General features: G+C 40.1%; 2 protein-coding genes across 2 annotated transcripts; both read left to right on the top strand.

The window, feature by feature from the left end:
* The first annotated feature begins 348 nt into the window (after nt 1-348).
* On the top strand, nt 349-4,273 carry rhoh (ras homolog family member H). Its single transcript, XM_008278396.1, has 2 exons — nt 349-594; nt 1,810-4,273. The coding sequence occupies exon 2, from the start codon at nt 2,282-2,284 to the stop codon at nt 2,867-2,869; it is 588 nt and encodes a 195-aa protein (XP_008276618.1). The 5' UTR covers nt 349-594; nt 1,810-2,281; the 3' UTR covers nt 2,870-4,273.
* Nucleotides 4,274-10,451: 6,178 nt separating this feature from the next.
* chrna9a (cholinergic receptor, nicotinic, alpha 9a) lies at nt 10,452-16,740 on the top strand. Its single transcript, XM_008278395.1, has 7 exons — nt 10,452-10,609; nt 10,793-10,938; nt 13,431-13,585; nt 13,728-13,908; nt 14,147-14,498; nt 14,980-15,590; nt 15,718-16,740. Exons 1-7 carry the CDS (start codon nt 10,564-10,566, stop codon nt 15,886-15,888), a joined length of 1,662 nt encoding a protein of 553 aa, XP_008276617.1. The 5' UTR covers nt 10,452-10,563; the 3' UTR covers nt 15,889-16,740.
* Nucleotides 16,741-17,941: the final 1,201 nt, after the last annotated feature.

Raw genomic sequence — 17,941 nt, 5'->3', positions numbered from 1 at the left:
AGCCTTTGACATGAACATAGCGGGGTTCTTCCAATAACAGTGGGAAACAATTGGTTTCTCCAAGGATACATGGCACAACAACCAATCCAGAACATGATACCTTAATTCAGAAGTGGTTTACTTTTGATAACCAACTGAAGTTCACATTGTGTCGTTCTGTTTCCCACAACACCTGTGTGATCATACATAAATAAATCCTTCCTAAGTAAAATCATTTCTTTGCGCCAGCTGTGCGCTCCGCTGCTGCGTAAAGCGGTGCGCACAATGGCACAAAAAAAGAAAGAAAAAAAGAAGATATGCGCACACACAGCTGCTGTGGGGGAGGCGAGCAGCAGCGAGTCACACCTCCACACTCCAACAAGCGGATGCGTTTTACTTGCCTTTATCTTGTACCTTCTCACTTCGCTCTTCTAAAGACCAGCCAGATATTTAGGAAGGTGTCGCTTCAGATTGATGGCGGTAGCGGTGGCGTTTTGAAGGAGGCCGGTTCGACATATTCTAACCATAAACTGAACTTTTTCTGGAGGTTAAGGCCTGTTTTGTGTCAGCGCAGTGCCGCGTTCAAAGGGCGGCAGCCAGCATCCGACAAGAACGGTAGGCCCGACTATGTGTGTCTTTGTCGCCTTTGTCTTCTTCTTTGCCTCGATGCAACGCTGTGTCTGACATCTTTGAGGGAAAAAGTTCTCTATTGTGTTCTGAAATTAAATAATCAATCAATCCATCAATCAATAAAAGATGAGCTTTGTAGAATTTAAAGAAAAAAAAATCAGCTTAAACTTTAAAATGGAACAAGTAAACTCCTCAGTGTGTATTCTTAATCTCCCAGTTGTACAAATACATAATTATGTGTGTGTCACATAATGTTTTACTCTAAACTACACGCAACTGCTTGTCTGCTTGGATAAACAAAGTAGCTGCATAGTAGTTACATCACATAAGGGACTAGTTGTTCCCTTTTTCTTGCTTTATTTATTCATTTTATCTTTCCTCCGCAGGACCAAACTGAGGCTTATTCTAGTGAAATAATTTTGACAGTCAAAGTGTGGAAAAACCACTGATTCAAGTGTCCCATCTACGTTATGCTGGTCTTTCCATCTAGATGACTGCGTGTGACATGGCAGGTGGTTTTGAGGTTATCACTTGGTGTGTCTGCTGCTTCAACACAACATTCAATTTAATACAACAGATAACTCATTGGAGACCAAAGGTAGATTTTGTGTAGGCCTTTGGAGCCAGTTTAATTCCTGTTACTGTATTAAACGGAGACGACCTCAGTCAGTGTTGTCATCGGTTTGTGGTGTACACTGCAGAATCGAGGCTGCTCTGAGGTAAAGGAGATGCATTGGAGTAACTGGAGACAGATTGATATCACTTATGAGCTTGATAATGTGACACAGATGTGATTAATGAGTCCCGTTTAAGTCTTTGGGAACAAGCTGTGAATTGTGGGTCACACCCAAACATACAAACCTTTACTTCCGTATTTAATCCGCACTTTAAAGCTGATATCTTTATACTTTTACTTTTGTTTTGTAAATATACATGAAAATGTCATCTACCACATGCAATATTCTAGCAGTTGTCAATTTAGATTTATTATCTGAGCTGTTGTTTCTCATTTGTCATGCAAGCGTCTTGCTTAAAGGGCCATGCTGACGTCGTCCTCCATGGCGGACTGTATGCTGTATGAGAACAAGCTGGCAGCTGCGTGGAGAAATGTATACATAAAACTTGTGTTAAATGAACAAAGCTGAAGCGTTTCTAACTATCGTGTTGGTAAAATATCGTCTCTTCATCTCTCTTCCTCAGGAAATTTCCCTCTTCGGTGCCGAGAGGTTCGACCAGTCTAGACAGAATGACGATCTTCTTGATTATCGGAAAGAAGGACCAGAACCTGACCACGCTGCTGTGGAGGCTGAGCTGAAGTGAAGCGAGCCGACATGACCTAAAGAAGGAGGAGGTTATGTGAAGCGTGTATACAACTGTGCTGACCGTTTGTGAGAGACATTTGAGGAATCAGAGGAGGCCCGTGTCAAAGGTCAGCTCAATTAGCTGAATAACCACCTGCAGTAGCGTATCTTTTGTGATGGAGTTTCCACAAAGCTGGGCTGCACATCACCACCTAACAAACCTACCACCTGCATACGGAAGTACAGCACACACAGAGTGATCACTCCTTTTGACTTCCTGGCGGACCCTGTAAATCGACAAAACGGCTAGATCTTAGACTTCCTCTGAAGAACCACAAACGTCTTGAGGTGTGAGGTAACTGGAGGCAGCCATGAACGACTATCCGGAGATGTCAGTGAAATGTGTCCTCGTTGGGGACAGCGCAGTCGGCAAGACGGCCCTGCTGGTCCGCTTCACCTCGGAAACTTTCCCAGAGAACTACAAGCCCACAGTGTTTGAGAACACTGGGGTGGAGGTGTACATGGACGGCGTCCAGATCAGTTTGGGGCTGTGGGACACAGCGGGCAATGACAACTTCAAACAGATCAGGCCGAGATCGTACCAGCAGGCCGATGTCGTCCTCATCTGCTACTCTGTGGCGAACCCGAACTCTCTGGCCAGCGTCCAGCACAAGTGGATCGCTGAGGTTCGGGAAAACTTGCCCAAGGTACCGGTGCTGGTTGTGGCGACCCAGACAGACCTGAGGGAGGTGGGGGTGCATCGGGCCAGCTGCATCACACCAATGGAGGGGAAACGTGTGGCTCAAGAAATCCACGCTAAAGGCTATCTGGAGTGTTCCTCGCTGAGCAACCGCGGTGTGCAGCAGGTGTTTGAGTACGCAGTGCGTACTGTTGTGAAGCAGGCCAGGAAACAGGCCAGGAGGAGCTTGTTCAGCATAAACCAGTGTAAGGTCTTTTGACCTTGATGTGGTGGACACCTGAGCCTTTTATGAGATGTTAAGTGTGCTGTTCAAACTCAGTTGGCCTTGTAGAGGTGGAAGAACCCAAAATGTGATTTCTCAGATATAACAAAGGGTTTTCACGAACCTACCAAAATGTATTTCAAACTGAGAATGCACTGATTAAAACATAGACCCTGTGGACCCTCATGCATGTGTCAGAGGTGGAAGAGGATCTGTGTTTGAGATCCAGGGAAGTAATTAAGCATAGTGTTTGTTCTTACATGGAGTTTGGACAAGCGGGACAACGGATTTTTGTGAAAGACTTTTACTTAATTATAGTACTTCAAGTGTGATGTGAACTTTGAAATGCTGAATTAACCAAATAAGTTCATTTACTATCACAAATAAAATGACATTTTCTTTAATGTGGCAAAGAGCCATGGTGATGTGATTTTCACATTTGAAAAGAATCAAATGGGAAAAACTTTTTTTTATTGACAGGAAATAAGTAAATTATAGTGTGTGTCAGCAATGATTTAAACTATCAATAATAAGATAATGCAGATGACAGCCAAACATGGAAGACTTTTGTTAGGCTGTACATACAATTTATTTCTTTATATTGTCTTTACAGGGGAATTGTATTAGACGTGACCAGAAAATAAACCATTGACAGGTAAAAATGTTGACAAAAATGCCTACAGGCTGCATGTTTTCTCTAGATTATACATTCATCCTATTTAAATGTGTCAAATCTATTTAAATACTTTAAATTCTGAAATGAAGTCTATATATGTTATTAAGGAATTTATTTTTTATTTGTAGATCAACCTACCATTTTTTTCTTTTAGAACTTGAACATATGCAAGACACATCAAAATTTTATAAAATGCTCACATTTTATCAGAATCGTGCCACGTATCAGTGACTGTTATGGAATTTTTAAAAATATACTGTATACTGTTTTTTTTAAGTTTTTTTTTTAGAAAATGCAGCAAAGATATTAAGATACCTCCTGCTGTCTTCATTTTTTTCTTTGTGTGGTTTTTGTGGAACAACTAACTCACTTAAAACTGAATAAAACTACAGGTTCAACACACTTAGCAGTTTTGTTTTAACTTATCTGTACAGTTGGTGTAATTGTACAGTTTTACCTGTAACGGACAACTAAATGCGTATACACGGGGAGGTAGCAAATCTAAAAATGGGACAAGATCGGATTTTCAGTCATTTGTGGCTTTTCATTTGCAAGTTATATACCTATATTTATCATTTTTGTCTTTTTTCTTTTTGTTGTTTGTTGTTTGTTTATCACTCTCCATCTGTTTTACATCACTTACTGGTCCAGAATGAACTTTATAAGAATCACACAGTGGAAGAGGTGTAATTTTTATTTTACATTAAAAGACATGGTCCACTTTGTTTTCATTGTCTTATAATTGCAGCTTTTCATATAGATACCTGCATTATATGCCTCACGTCCTGACGTACTGTATGTTTTGCACATCACATACATTTCATATACAAAATATATGAGCTATTTAACTGCCTGCTTGAGACACACTGTGTACTTATAAAAGCTTAGAAATTCTACCTTTTTACAGCGTACATGAAAAGACCCTAATAGATTTACGGAGGTGCGACGGAAGCAGACAAGCAGGAAATCTTGGTCCAGTCTTTAACTTGCCCATAACAAACTTTTTTGTTGCATTTAGTGATTTAAAAAGTCAATAATTTAGGCTGCCATATTTAGTGTTTGAAAATCAGTAGTACAGCATCTATATAATCTTATTCCAGAGTTATGTGTACCAAAAGGTAAGAATATTGGCATACACTAGATAAGAGGTGGAGGCACAAGATGTAGTTCAGATCACACATATGACTTTAAACTTTTGAGTCCAAGCTTCAGTTTTATTTCTATAATGAGTTAAAAATTGCAAAAGGGTTTTAGAAGTTGTACAAAATCTTACGAATCTGAATAGCCCTAAAACTCAAAAGTCTTATAATCTCAAATATAGTTTTTTTTTGTTTTTTGTTTTTACCCCCATAGATACTGTATGTGTCTATATGTATGACGTGTGAGACGCTGTGTGTAAGATGTGTGAATGCGCATGTCAGAGGACAACATGAGGGCTGTTTGAGAAAACCAGTGTGTGTCAAATGTTTAATGCTTCAAAAGAATGATAATGAAAGCGAAAAAAAAAAAAGCCCCAAAAGACGACCAGGAACAGCAAACAACTAGGAACGAAGCTCAGAGAAGCTGTTCCTTCCCCCTCATGCTTTCTCCGGCTCTTTCTCTACATGTCTCTGTTTTATGTGGTATTCAGAGCTGCTGAGGATGAGAGCTACAACACACACTTTTCAAGGATATGCTGAAAAACACATAACCACAACCCAGTGCGCACACATATACCTATACACATTATATACACAAACTCAATGCACAGCAGGTCTCAGCCGCTCTCTCACCGTCTTCACAGAAACACTCGCTCACTGCTGACAAACCTACGGATGCTGTTGCTCACAAGACAGAATCATGTAGACACACAGGAGACCACCTGAACAGAGAACCAGCTTCATGTAGGCCTCTGCAAGTCCACCAACTCTGCTGTTTGTAGCTGTATATTGTCGCAAAAATCTAGGCCCATTATAAACATTTAATTATCAGGAGTATTAATCTTTGACCTCTCAAGGGGTCCATATGCATGGGTTATATTACCACAGTAGTTCATTTTTTAAATTTGTTTTATTTTTATTATTTAATTGTTGTCATTTTATATTTTTTTATATGTATATATAGATATTTTAATATTTTTTATTTTCTTTATATATTTTTAACATTTTTATTCTCTTTGCTATTTGATCAGAACAAATAGCAAAGAGAAATAAGAAAATGCATATCAAACAAGAGCTCTGTTCTTAAGAGGTTAATGGTGTTTACTATTATTTTGCTTTATTAAGCCACAGGTTAATCCCTTTTGCAAGTTTGTTTAGGGCCCTATAATGTCTGACATATGTCAAAAGAAATCCCACATGCTCACTATTTACACGTTCATTTACAAAGCAGCATTCTTGCGGCGTATTTGTCAACGCTCTTCAAATGTATCAGCTCTTCAGTGTATAAATATGTAGATTTATATAGATATGAAAAGGTATGTTTATATCTAAAATTATGTTTAAAATAGATTGAAAATGCAAACCCTACTTTAGCCTCCTGATGATGATGTCAAATTCAACTACCTAAAATAAGAAGAACATCGATTTACTCTGCTCTTAACATATTTTTTAAGGAACGACAGCCCAATAATATAGCTGCATGTTCAAATGATAGTCTACATTTGCACTTTTTAATACTGTGTACATGAAATGACAAACAGAAATGCTTCAGTTTGACTGTTGAGCATGTCTGACTGCCTGCTGTGGTCAGAGCTTTCATCTCTCATTGCGCTCTCTGCCACAGCTACCACAGCCAGTTGTCATCCTCTTTCTGTCTCTCTTTCTTTCTCTAATTTTCTCTCTCTCACACAGACACACATGCAGGTTGGTGGTGTTCTGAGCTGTACGCTGTGGAGCCACTTCACAGTCAACAGGTAGTGCATGAACTTGATGCTCAGGTGCCTCTGAATTATCCAAAGAGCTGCTGAACGTGGAGACGATTTGACTCGTCATAGCAGCCAAAGCACAGATGTAGCTAATAACGTTCACAATTATGGCTACAGTTTGTTGAGGTGCTGCTCCGGGGTTCTGACACTGAGCTCACTGGCTCAGCTGTTCAGATGAAGTTAAGAGATTGTTAGCCGTACATGTGCTTCTTGTTTTATAGCAGATAGCAACCATGGCAACAACAGCCAATCAGCTTTCCAATTGTATACAACCTTGTCCTATATGCTGTGAAACGTGCTTTTTGTTCTTCATACACATATTTCAATAAAGTTCAGATTTTCTTTTTGAGATTTACTAAAAAAAATAAAAAATGCAAGCACTGATTGTTTCATTAATTTGCTTTAATTTAATTAAATTTTTTTCTTCAGTATATCTGACATTAAACAATAACTCTGGTATTGGTATTTGTTTGTTATTGTGGATAGATATTAAATACTTTACTTACACTCAGGCTGTTGTGACCACATTTATCTTAAGAGACATTTTCACAGCACATCTTTTGATTTGTTCTTATAGGATCAGCACAGGTGGCACTAAAACTAATGATGGATCTCTATTCAAGTTTCCCTGTAAGACAACGAGCCGTCATACACAATGCCAGTGTCGCAACTAAATGGAAATGTGCGATTATTTTTATTATCTAATCCTGCACTGTTCCTACCGTACATGTCATAGTGACTTCTGGGGGAAGAAAAAGGCATTGCCACTGCAATAAAAAGGCTCACTGTTCCAGTATTGGCAACACAAATGCTCTTTGTAGGTAGGATTCGGTAGTAATTTCTTAGATATGTTGCTTGTTGATAAAGAGAAAAACATAGAATATCACCAGCCACACTTTTCTTGCTCTAAATGACTGTGTGCCTGAACGATTTGTTCCACTGCAGATGAGCGCTGTTCACCAAACACTGCTGATTACAGAGGAAGGACGATCATCATGGTAAATACACACATTTCCTCTCCACTCTTTGCTCTTTCTGTCTCTCTGTCCCTACTTTTCAGTCGTTGTGTCTCACTGTCTAACTCTGCTTCTGAAAGCTCCTCCCTTGTTTCCTTTTCTGCTCCAGCTTCTCCAACATACACAAATCCTGAGCAGTACTATCATTACTGCACACACACTCACAGAATCTCTTTTTTAAATTTTATATGGCAAATGTTGTATTCTGATTTTTAGTGTTCACCACACAAGCACACATTTACCCTTTCAGCCTACTGACTCTGCTTTTCCCCTACACACACACACACACACACACACACACACACACACCTACACACACACACACACACGCACACACACACCTTTAACACACAGAAACACAACGGTACTTATCAACAACACACACTGAGCTCAACACAGAAATAAACATTCCAAATTTTTAACAGAAACTCTTGTGCGACTCTGGTACAATGTCTATTTCACACTTTCTTTCCTTTCACACACACACACNCACACACACACACACACACACACACACACACACACACACACACACACACACACACACACACACACACACAGGAAACACCTGTCCTATGCGAGCTCAGTACCACAGAAACTGAGTGACACATTGACACATCACATCGCTGTTCTCTGCGGAATAAAAGAGCACAACTATGTCAGTAACATTTCTTATGACATTGTTTGATGCTTTTCTTTTGTGACACTGAAGTATTGACATGCTCTGAACTACAGGGAACTTGTGTTCTTTTTAAAATCAGTTTAATCCGAGTACGGGTACAAATTATTTTAAGTGGTAAAAACAGACTTTTAAAAATCAGTGTGAGATATGGTTTTTCAAGTTTTGAGTGAAACTTCCTTGTCTCTTTTTAAAAATACATTTGGCTTTTGTGGTTGTCATAGTTGCAAATACACAATGAAACTAGCCAAAATCTACTAACTAATCAATTGTATCAACAACAGGCATTTCTACACCTTTGACATATATTCCAATTTTTCCATTTGCATCTAGTATATTTAACAATCCATAAACTATATGATGTATCTACAATATATATACAAATAGTTGAATTCTGAAACCTGAACTAATGTTCAGCATTTTAGTGTCTTAGAAACAGACCTGCTGCATTAAAAAAAAGCTGTAGTTTTGCAAGTAAAGCTGACTGACAGTTCTTGCTTTCTTTCAGTAATGCTTTGCGTCACATTTACAAACCATCAACCAGTAGATCGTCTGTTGCTGCCCACTTCGGGGAACCCTGAAAACACATGCTGAGGGACAGGAAAGTCTTCTAACCAGACATTTAACCAGCATTTAACTTAAGTTTTAATGGACTCTGCAGCATATTTTAAACAATATTTGAATGTTTGAGGAGAGTATACACTTTAAAACTGTAAGTCTTGAGGATGAACAACAGGAAAGTTCAGCAGAGGAAACAGTCGCTCACACGTGCTGGGCTGATACATGCGTGTAAAGAGAGCAAGAGGTTGTGTGTTAAATACACAAAAGTGTTATCCTCTCATTTTGAATGACAATAATACACTAAAAAAAAACAAAAAAAAACTTCAGCTACATTCATTCATTCTTGTCGCTGCTCATCTTTGAGTTACTTTGTGCACTAAAAAAAAATCTCCAATTTTATAGAATTGCTTCTTTTTATTTTACAGATTTTTTTTTCTGTATTTTTGAAATGCACAACAAATATAAATGGAATTACAAAAATAAACTTGTTTAAAGTAAAACAACATTAAAAACCTGTGATTGTGAAATATGGTAAAAGACTTTTTTTTTTTTAAAGAAAATTGAAATGTTTTTACATAAATGATGAATATATTTGCAAATTCTTGTAGTTTCACAGTTATTCCCTTTGTATTTACTAGATGAAATTGTTATAGTGATGAAGTAAACTGATGGTATATTTCAAAAATTAGATACAATTATATAATACCTATAAGCATTAGTAATCTGTCAAAGTACAGTTTCTAATGTTATCATCGATACACATAGACTGTGGGATCTTGCAAATGCCCCTTTCTGTATTTTCTTGCAAAAATAACACTGATTGAATACTTTTCTTCTCATTTTTAGCAGTAGTGGTATTTTAGTAGTTTCATTCAGTGCTATCTTTGAATACACAACCATAATTTCACTTTGATTTTTCATTTTTCTTCTGTAAAACAACCCACATACAGGATACAATCCACAAAACAACAATAACTAAAAACAAAGTGAAACAAAAAAATACAAAAGAAATACATAACGCTTTCTAGCGGTCCTTGCTATATGATGAAAATCTTTGTCACAATCAAAGAAATGGTGTACATTAGTAATTTAAGATTGTCTGAATTCTAAAGAAGGCATGTGTGCTGTACAGTATTACAGAGATCAGTCAAGTGCAGCCTCTTTCACAACCTGCAAACAAGGCGAAGATGAAATTTAACTCTTATCTCTGATCTACAACCAGCGCACAGCTTTACAGTCCTACTGACAAAGATTCCTCCTCACAGATGAGGCCTGATCTTGGATCTGTGTGAAGTCCATTGTCATGTGACACGTATGACATGTGTCACGTCCTCATTGACTTGTGTGTTTGTTCATCTTGAGTGACCTGACCGTGGGTAAGAAAGTGTCACTGTATGTGTGTGACTGACACGTGTCATTAGCTATGTAACGCAGGAAGGCTTAGTGTGTGTGTGCATGTGTGTGTGTGTCATACAGCTGGTTGTGGTCATGTACACAAGTGGATAAGGCTGCAGGCATCACATTTCACCCAGTGCCTGTGTGCTATGTGATACTCCAGCGTACCTGTGTGTATGTGTGTGTTTGTGTGTGTGTGTGGCCGACCCAGGTCCTGTTCCACAGCAGCAATTACACACAGAGACAGTGACAGAGGCGAACTGCGACTAACAACTAGCGAAGCATTCAGCGCTTCTGACAGGATGTAAGATTTTTGAGAATTTTCTGTGGTCTCGGCTGGCTCAGCCTCAGCGGGGGGAGAATGGAGATCAGAATCGAGTAACATTCTGGATTTGGACCACGCTATCTCAGCGACTGCTTTGCTAAATAATTGATCCCTCGGCTTGTGACTGGTTAAAAATGAGGAAGGCAGTGCTGATGATTTGGATCAGCCTTCTGGTGCAAGGTCAGTTCTGCATGACAGATGAGTTTGATGCCTGTGCTGTATCTGACTGATACATAAGTGATACACAAGTTTGTGTTTTTCTGCCCTTTTTCTGCTACTTTTCTTTTCATATTTGTGTCTGTTGTAACTTTTCACTCTTCTTGGTGTGTTGTACCCACCCTGTAATCTCCTTTTGCCCCTTAGTGTCCCATTGTGCTCAGGGTCATTACGCCCGCAAACTTCTGAATGACCTGATGGAGGACTACTCCAACGCTCTGAGACCCGTAGAGGACACAGACGCAGCACTCAATGTCTCCCTGCAGATCACGCTGTCACAGATCAAAGATATGGTGAGTGGAGACGAAAGGCAAATGCGAATCATTGCCCAACACCAAACCAAAGATAAGACCCTTTAACCACACACTCACACACACAAAAATGTTTAGAGACTTCCTGACGTGACTTGAAAATGTTCTAGTTGATCATGTTGCATATCCAGATAATCTGTGCCCTCTTGTTGTATAAAACACGTACAGTGGCTGCACCGTTACATTATAAATGTGGAATACTTTGTGAATCCATTGCACACATATACAAATATTTCCCAAATTCAGCCAAAAGTATCAAGTCACTTTTAATACGTTACTCATTAGATTCGCAAATATTCAATGAATCTGAAGAATGCTTGGCCACACAGCATGTATTTACAACGACTTATAAATTAGAAGATTCAAAGATTTTATTGGTTTCATGCTCAGACAGTTTGTGCAGTTTTTTTGGCATCAACTAAAAAATAGCAACATTTATTAGGCTATTCTCCCCGTCGCACTAAAGATTTGCCTAAAATAAACCCTTTGCTTGAATCAGATTCTTTAAAAAGCAAATAATTTTGAGTGAAAATCTAATTGTAAAAATATTTAATCATACTGAGGTTAAGATGCTCCAAGAAGCACTGAAATACAAAATTGAGGCGCAACTGACAATCACATTTCCTTGTTGCCTGCATCTAAAGAGTATCATGTAGGTAGGCTACATAAATTCAGCTTTTTTAAACTGTCTGTGGTTGACCGTTTAGGCCAGTTAGCAAAGGTTTTATCCTGGACTACATTATACAGAGAGGTGTTTCTAGTATTCAGCCCCCATCATCTATGTATATATAAGGATACACATAGACATCAGTGAATCAATCCATAATAAAATTGAATTTACAATGACACTGAATGTCGTGAACTGTCTAAAGACAGATGTTGTGGCAGGGGAGATGTATTTGCACTGCATTGGGGCCACTAAATGTAAAATAACGTCTTGTCCAGTGAAAACAGTTACTTTTGCTGACACACAGCACAATATATATGCTATATCTATAGTGCAAGATCCACCACTGGGCTGCAAGGTGGTGTAGTTGGTAGCACCGTTGCCTCACAGCAAGAAGGTCGCTGGTTCGTGTCTCGGTGGGGGCACCAGGATCTTTCTGTGGGGAGTTTGCATGTTCTCCCCGTGCAGCGTGGGTTCTCTCTGGGTTCTCTGGCTTCCTCCCACAAGTCCAAAAACATGTTGAGGTTAATTGGTGATTCTAAATTGTCCGTAGGTGTGAATGTGAGTGTGCTTGGTTGTCTGTCTCTAAATGTAGTCCTGCGATAGACTGGTGACCTGTCCAGGGTGTCTCCTGCCTTCGCGCTAAGCCAGCTGCGATAGGCTCCAGACCCCCCGCGACCCTAGTGGGGATTAAGCGGTGTATAGATAATGGATGGACCAATGGATGGAAGATCCACCACTGAGTCCCATGTTTTGGCCCTCTTATGCCACTTGGTCAGATCCTCACTGACGAGTGCATTTCGTCATCTTTGAAACTCCCCAGTCTGTAGCTCAAGCTTTCAGTGATGCATTTACATTCCACAGGCCCAAGCTGAGATACCTGGCTGAAGTCACCTGAGTAAATTTCTCAGACTTGACAAAGCTCCTTTAGTGCCACAGAAGACTTCACACAGCTGTTTGTGTAACTTCTCAGCCATCCAGGTTGGGCTAATCCTAAGAGCTTCAGCAGAAGGCACTGGACTTGTCTTTATGGTTCCTGAAGACGTATCACGCCTCTTCAGTTCTAGCTGAATGACGGGAAGTCCCAGATATATTTTGACACTCCCAACCCACTAATGGCCCATTAATGACCCCAGATTCACATGTCTCGAGGTGTGAATAGCTGTGAATCAGATAGGTCAGTTATTACTCAAGATGTTACTGGTAGTGAAACTTTCTGGGGCGGTATCTCAAGACTGCATTATAAGTACCTGATAAGTAGCATCATAGACCCCCTCCTCTGTTTAGAGATGGTACTTCCATTTGAACATACAAGGGGTTTCCCTTATCTTTTAGATGCAGTTGAACTGCAGAGTCTTGTCTTTTTCTGTGTTGTGCCTGTGGAGCTGTTGTTTAGTCTCCACAATAGGTCTGTGTACTCCTTGCTGCAGTGGACTTGATATATAATGTTGCTCAGCTTGTGTGTCAGTGTTTTAAATGTCTTCAGGAAACAATAAGAGAAGTCCAGTTGCCTTCTACTGAGGCTCTTAGGACTTTATATAGATGTTTTTACAGACTGCGTTTTAGTCCTAGTGACCATGTATGAAAATTTGTGGGCTACCTCCTAGTTTACTCATGGTTCTCTATTTACAGCAACAAAACAAATGTGTAGTTCTTATATTTTACAGACAGTATTGTTTTTTTTTAACATGCTGCTCACATTTTTCTCTGTGTGAACCTCTCAGAAATGTCATCTGTCTGGGTTCAACCTTCTTAAATGTCACCACTGTCTCTCTTTATCTTGCTGTAAATGTGTTTGTGTGTATAGGATGAGAGAAACCAGGTGTTAACCACCTACCTGTGGATCAGGCAGGTTTGGCATGATGCCTACCTGAAGTGGGACAAGGAAGACTATGATGATCTAGAGATGATCAACATCCCCAGTGATCTGGTTTGGAAGCCGGACATTGTCCTCTACAACAAGTTAGTAACAAACAACAAAGTAGTAAACACAACGAAAGGCAAACAAAGAGTCAAAGACATAGATGGAGAAAAAGTAAACAAAACAAAATGAAAAGATGACAAAAATCTACAAATGTGTCCCTTCCTTTTAATTTCTTTGTAGAGCAGATGAGGAGTCGTCAGGTCCGTCCAACACTAATGTGAAGCTGCGTTATAACGGAGAGATCATATGGGATTCTCCAGCCATCACAAAGAGCACATGTGTGGTGGATGTTGCCTATTTTCCCTTTGACTGGCAGCAATGCAATCTCACTTTTGGCTCCTGGACCTACAATGGCAACCAGGTGTGTATAAACATGGGTTGATATGGATTTAAAAAGTTTTTATAGCCAAGTTTCAACAAAAAAGGTGTTTGAAACTCAACTGTTGATGCAAAACTTTTGGTCAAGTCCTAATCCTGTTTGTATGATTTTTTTCTAATGTATGTGCTGCTTTACCATCTTTCCTTTGGCAACAAGAATCCAAACAGTTTATACATCCATGATTCTGACTTTCACAATGTTCATGTGTGTCCCCACATAGGTGGACATCAGTTTGGGCATGGACAGTGGCGACCTGTCTGACTTTGTGGAAAACGTAGAGTGGGAGTGTCACGGCATGCCGGCTGTAAGAAACGTCATGATGTACGGCTGCTGCTCAGACCCTTACACTGAAATCACCTACACCCTCCTCCTGAAGCGCCGCTCCTCTTTCTACATCTTCAACCTGCTCCTTCCCTGCTTCCTCATCTCGTTCCTGGCCCCGTTGGGCTTCTACCTGCCGGCAGACTCGGGGGAGAAGGTTTCCCTGGGGGTCACAGTGCTGCTGGCGCTCACCGTGTTCCAGTTGTTGGTGGCTGAGAGCATGCCTCCGGCAGAGAGCATGCCCTACATAGGTGTGAATTATTCTGAGCATTCATCCATATTTTTTTTTTTAATATATATTTTTTGGGCTTTTCCGCCTTTAATGATAGTTTGACAGTGAAAATAGACAGAGAAATGTGGGGGAAAGACATGCAGCAAATGAGCCGCTGGCTGGAATCGAACCGCGGCCACTGCTCGGGGATTGTAGCCCCTGTATATGGGTCGCCCGCCCTACCCGCCGAGCTATCTGGGCGCCCAGCATTCATCCATATTTGAACTATTGAAACTATAGAATTCTGTTTCTTACAATGTTACTTGATGGCAACATTGGCTGTAGCTTTGTCTTTGTATGAAGACACTGCATATTTGGGACTACAGATGGTGTAACTTTCCAAATCCTTTGTGATGAAGACAGGAAGTTGTATGAAATGTGCAACCTTGTGTTCTATAAATAATGGATGCTATGTATGTGTTCCCCTTCATATCTGTGTTCTTTTCTGTCATCTTCTCTAGGAAAGTACTATATTGCCACTATGACTATGATCACAGCCTCCACCTCCCTCACCATCTTCATCATGAATATTCATTTCTGTGGTGCTGAGGCCAAACCAGTTCCTCACTGGGCCAAAGTGCTCATCATTGACTACATGTCGAAAATCTTCTTCGTCTACGAAGTGGGGGAGAACTGCACTACACCGGAGAGTGAGAGAACCCCACTGTACCCGGAAGAACCGATGAGTGATAAGGCCGGCTACCATGACGACCGTTTCAATGATGGTTTCTACCATCATGACAGCGACCCATACAAGTACAGCAACGGCCACAGTGTGCACCATCACAATAACCATCACAAAAGCCAGGCGAATGGCAGCGCCAACAGCCGGCACCACCATTATAACAACCACAACAATCGTGCTTCCAGGCTTGAGAGGGGTGAGGCAAAGCAAGAGCCCCCACAGCGCTACCACCACATCAGGAGGGATGAGCTGGACTACCAGGCCGCTTCTCATCCGCGAAGCCTCCATCACCTGAATGGGGGGTTTAAGGAGCAGATCCTCTACCCCTCAGAGAAGTATCAGATCCCATCCTGCCCTTGCTGCTGCCCCTGCCTCCAGCATAAACAGGTGACACCGCACGCTGTTTCTCCCTTTACCACCACAAACTACTGATCTGATTACTCTTCTTCTAAAGTTTCTAGAAGAGCATGCTTTAAGTGCTTGCTTTAATTCAACCGAACTGTCTGTTCTGCAGGTGGTGAAGAACATCCAATACATCGCCAACTGTTTCCGTGAGCAGAGAGCCCAATGCGTCAAGGCGGCAGAGTGGAAGAAGGTTGCCAAGGTGATGGATAGGTTTTTCATGTGGATCTTCTTCGTCATGGTCTTCCTCATGAGCATCCTCATCATTGCCAAGGCGTCTTGACAGCTTCTTCACCGTCTTTATGTCAACATTAATCCTCCGATAAAGCTGGGCCTCAGTGTTACTCATCTCTACCTTCATGCAACCTCAGATAAATCAAAACAGTTTTGTCCACAAGGAAATTGTGTTTCCTATGTCAGTATTGTGTTGTGTATGCGTGTATGGGAGCAGGTTTGTCAGGGTTCATTGTTTTGCTTTGTTTAGCTCTGACAGAAAGAGGACAAGGTCGCCACACATGATCATCCCTTTAATCACACACTCACCCAGAACCTCGTCGAAGCTGCTTGGTTAGTTAATGTCAGGTGTGCTTGCATGTGTCACGGAGCAGTGGAGCGGTAAGACAATCTAGGCCGTGCCTTGAACATGCGTGGACTCTCCATTATTGATGAGCTAACAGCCAGACATCCCGCTATAGGCATTACATTTCTTGCAATGCGTTTTAAGCAGCCAGGTGATGCTGTTTTCCAGAGTCAATTACAGGAGAGCCAGCGGAATAACCTTAAATACTTATGAAACACCCTTATGTACGCTCAAAAAGAAGGGAAATAAACAACTAAATGGTGAATCACATGTGCCCTTATGATGATTATCACTGGTAGACTGCACAAGGTACAGATATTAGAGCCATGTTAAACTGGTGAGGTGTTTTTTTTTTTTTTTTTGCGATTTTGCGTTTGAGATTGGTTTACAAGTCAAGATTTTGAGCGAAAGGGTGAATGTTTACCTTTCTTATCTTACAAAGATATCTCACTTTTAACACAATACTCCGTAAAGCCTACCTCCCAGGAATGTAGGGTGAATGTACCATACTTATTGACTGATTCACACTTTGTTCATTGGACCAGCAAAAAATAAACCTTTGATATTGTGGTATTAAATATGGCTTTAATGCCTCTTTCAGCAGCTTGTGCCGTGGTTTATATGTAATTATACACATTTCTAACATAAAAACTGATGCGTCATTGATTGTCACTGTAAGGCTTCATAGCTTTTTTTCTGCAAGATCACAAATTTTATGTATACAGGCAGTCATTTCTCTTGATCTGTTTATGAAGATGAACTAATACTCAGCATTAATAGTAATATATAAATCAGATAAAAACATATAAATCTCTCAGAAGTGGCAAAGGTAAAAATCCTATGGATAAATATTTATAGGGACACTCAAATATATGTAATCACTGCAATTATATAAGCTGTGCTGCACAAACAGTATCACAAACAAAGCTCCCCAACAGTTCGGCAAGACTGCAGAGGGCAGACAAGGCCACGAGCCCAGTTTAGTTTCTGTAAAGAGCCTCTAGGGGGCAGATGTGCTATGATTATAAAAGATTCAGTAACTGACTAACAGGCTGGTTGAATGAATGAATGAATAAATGAATGAATGAACTAATGAATGAATGAACTTCATGCATGACAAAGTGCACATGTAAATACATTTATTTACCAGCCTTTAGGCAGCCTTATAATGACAAAGAACACATATGACAGAGCATCAAAGATAAAAAAAAAAAAAAAACTAGCACCACATCCACTTAATGGGCTGTAGTTTAAACAATTTATAGAAAAACACATGTCAAACTAGTAAAGTGTAGTTAATTATCTGATTTCAACATTGCAATTGTTCTGCAAGACATAGTTTGTTATCCCTACTACTTAGTGACAACACTTCCAAAAATCTCATTGTAGAAACACTGAAGATTTAAATTCAAAAACTCAAATTTAAGCAAAATAAGAGAACAGTCAGACGTTAATTCCCCCACAACTAACTTTTGTTTTTTATGATTTGAAAATGGCTCTGACAACAAACGAGGAGGTGTAGCAGAGGAATAATGAGAAGGAGTGTTTCCCCAAATTAATAGGAAAAAAAAAGTCTGTTGTGAAGTATAAAAAAATCAAGTAAATGCAAACGGTATTTCTGCCATGTTCATCTCTAAGAAGTAAGAAGTAACATCAGACAAACTGAATATTTCAGGCTCAAGCTGAAGTTCATTATTATCTCTAAATATAGGTGTTCCCATTTTCACTCCATGTGTATGTCCTCTGAGAGGCACAG

The sequence above is a fragment of the Stegastes partitus genome, unplaced genomic scaffold (assembly GCF_000690725.1).
Source record: "Stegastes partitus isolate 25-593 unplaced genomic scaffold, Stegastes_partitus-1.0.2 Scaffold123, whole genome shotgun sequence".
NCBI lineage: Eukaryota > Metazoa > Chordata > Actinopteri > Pomacentridae > Stegastes > Stegastes partitus.
The sequence above is the reverse complement of the archived record's forward strand: the minus strand, read 5'-3'. Positions and strand labels throughout refer to the sequence as shown.

Excerpts from the sequence above, each read along its gene's own strand:
- rhoh (XM_008278396.1), top strand. The coding sequence starts at position 2,282 with ATGAACGACTATCCGGAGATGTCAGTGAAATGTGTCCTCGTTGGGGAC.
- chrna9a (XM_008278395.1), top strand. The coding sequence starts at position 10,564 with ATGAGGAAGGCAGTGCTGATGATTTGGATCAGCCTTCTGGTGCAAG. Across the intron at positions 10,939-13,430 it reads TGTCACAGATCAAAGATATG|GATGAGAGAAACCAGGTGTT; the intron begins GTGAGTGGAGAC and ends TTGTGTGTATAG. Across the intron at positions 14,499-14,979 it reads AGAGAGCATGCCCTACATAG|GAAAGTACTATATTGCCACT; the intron begins GTGTGAATTATT and ends CATCTTCTCTAG.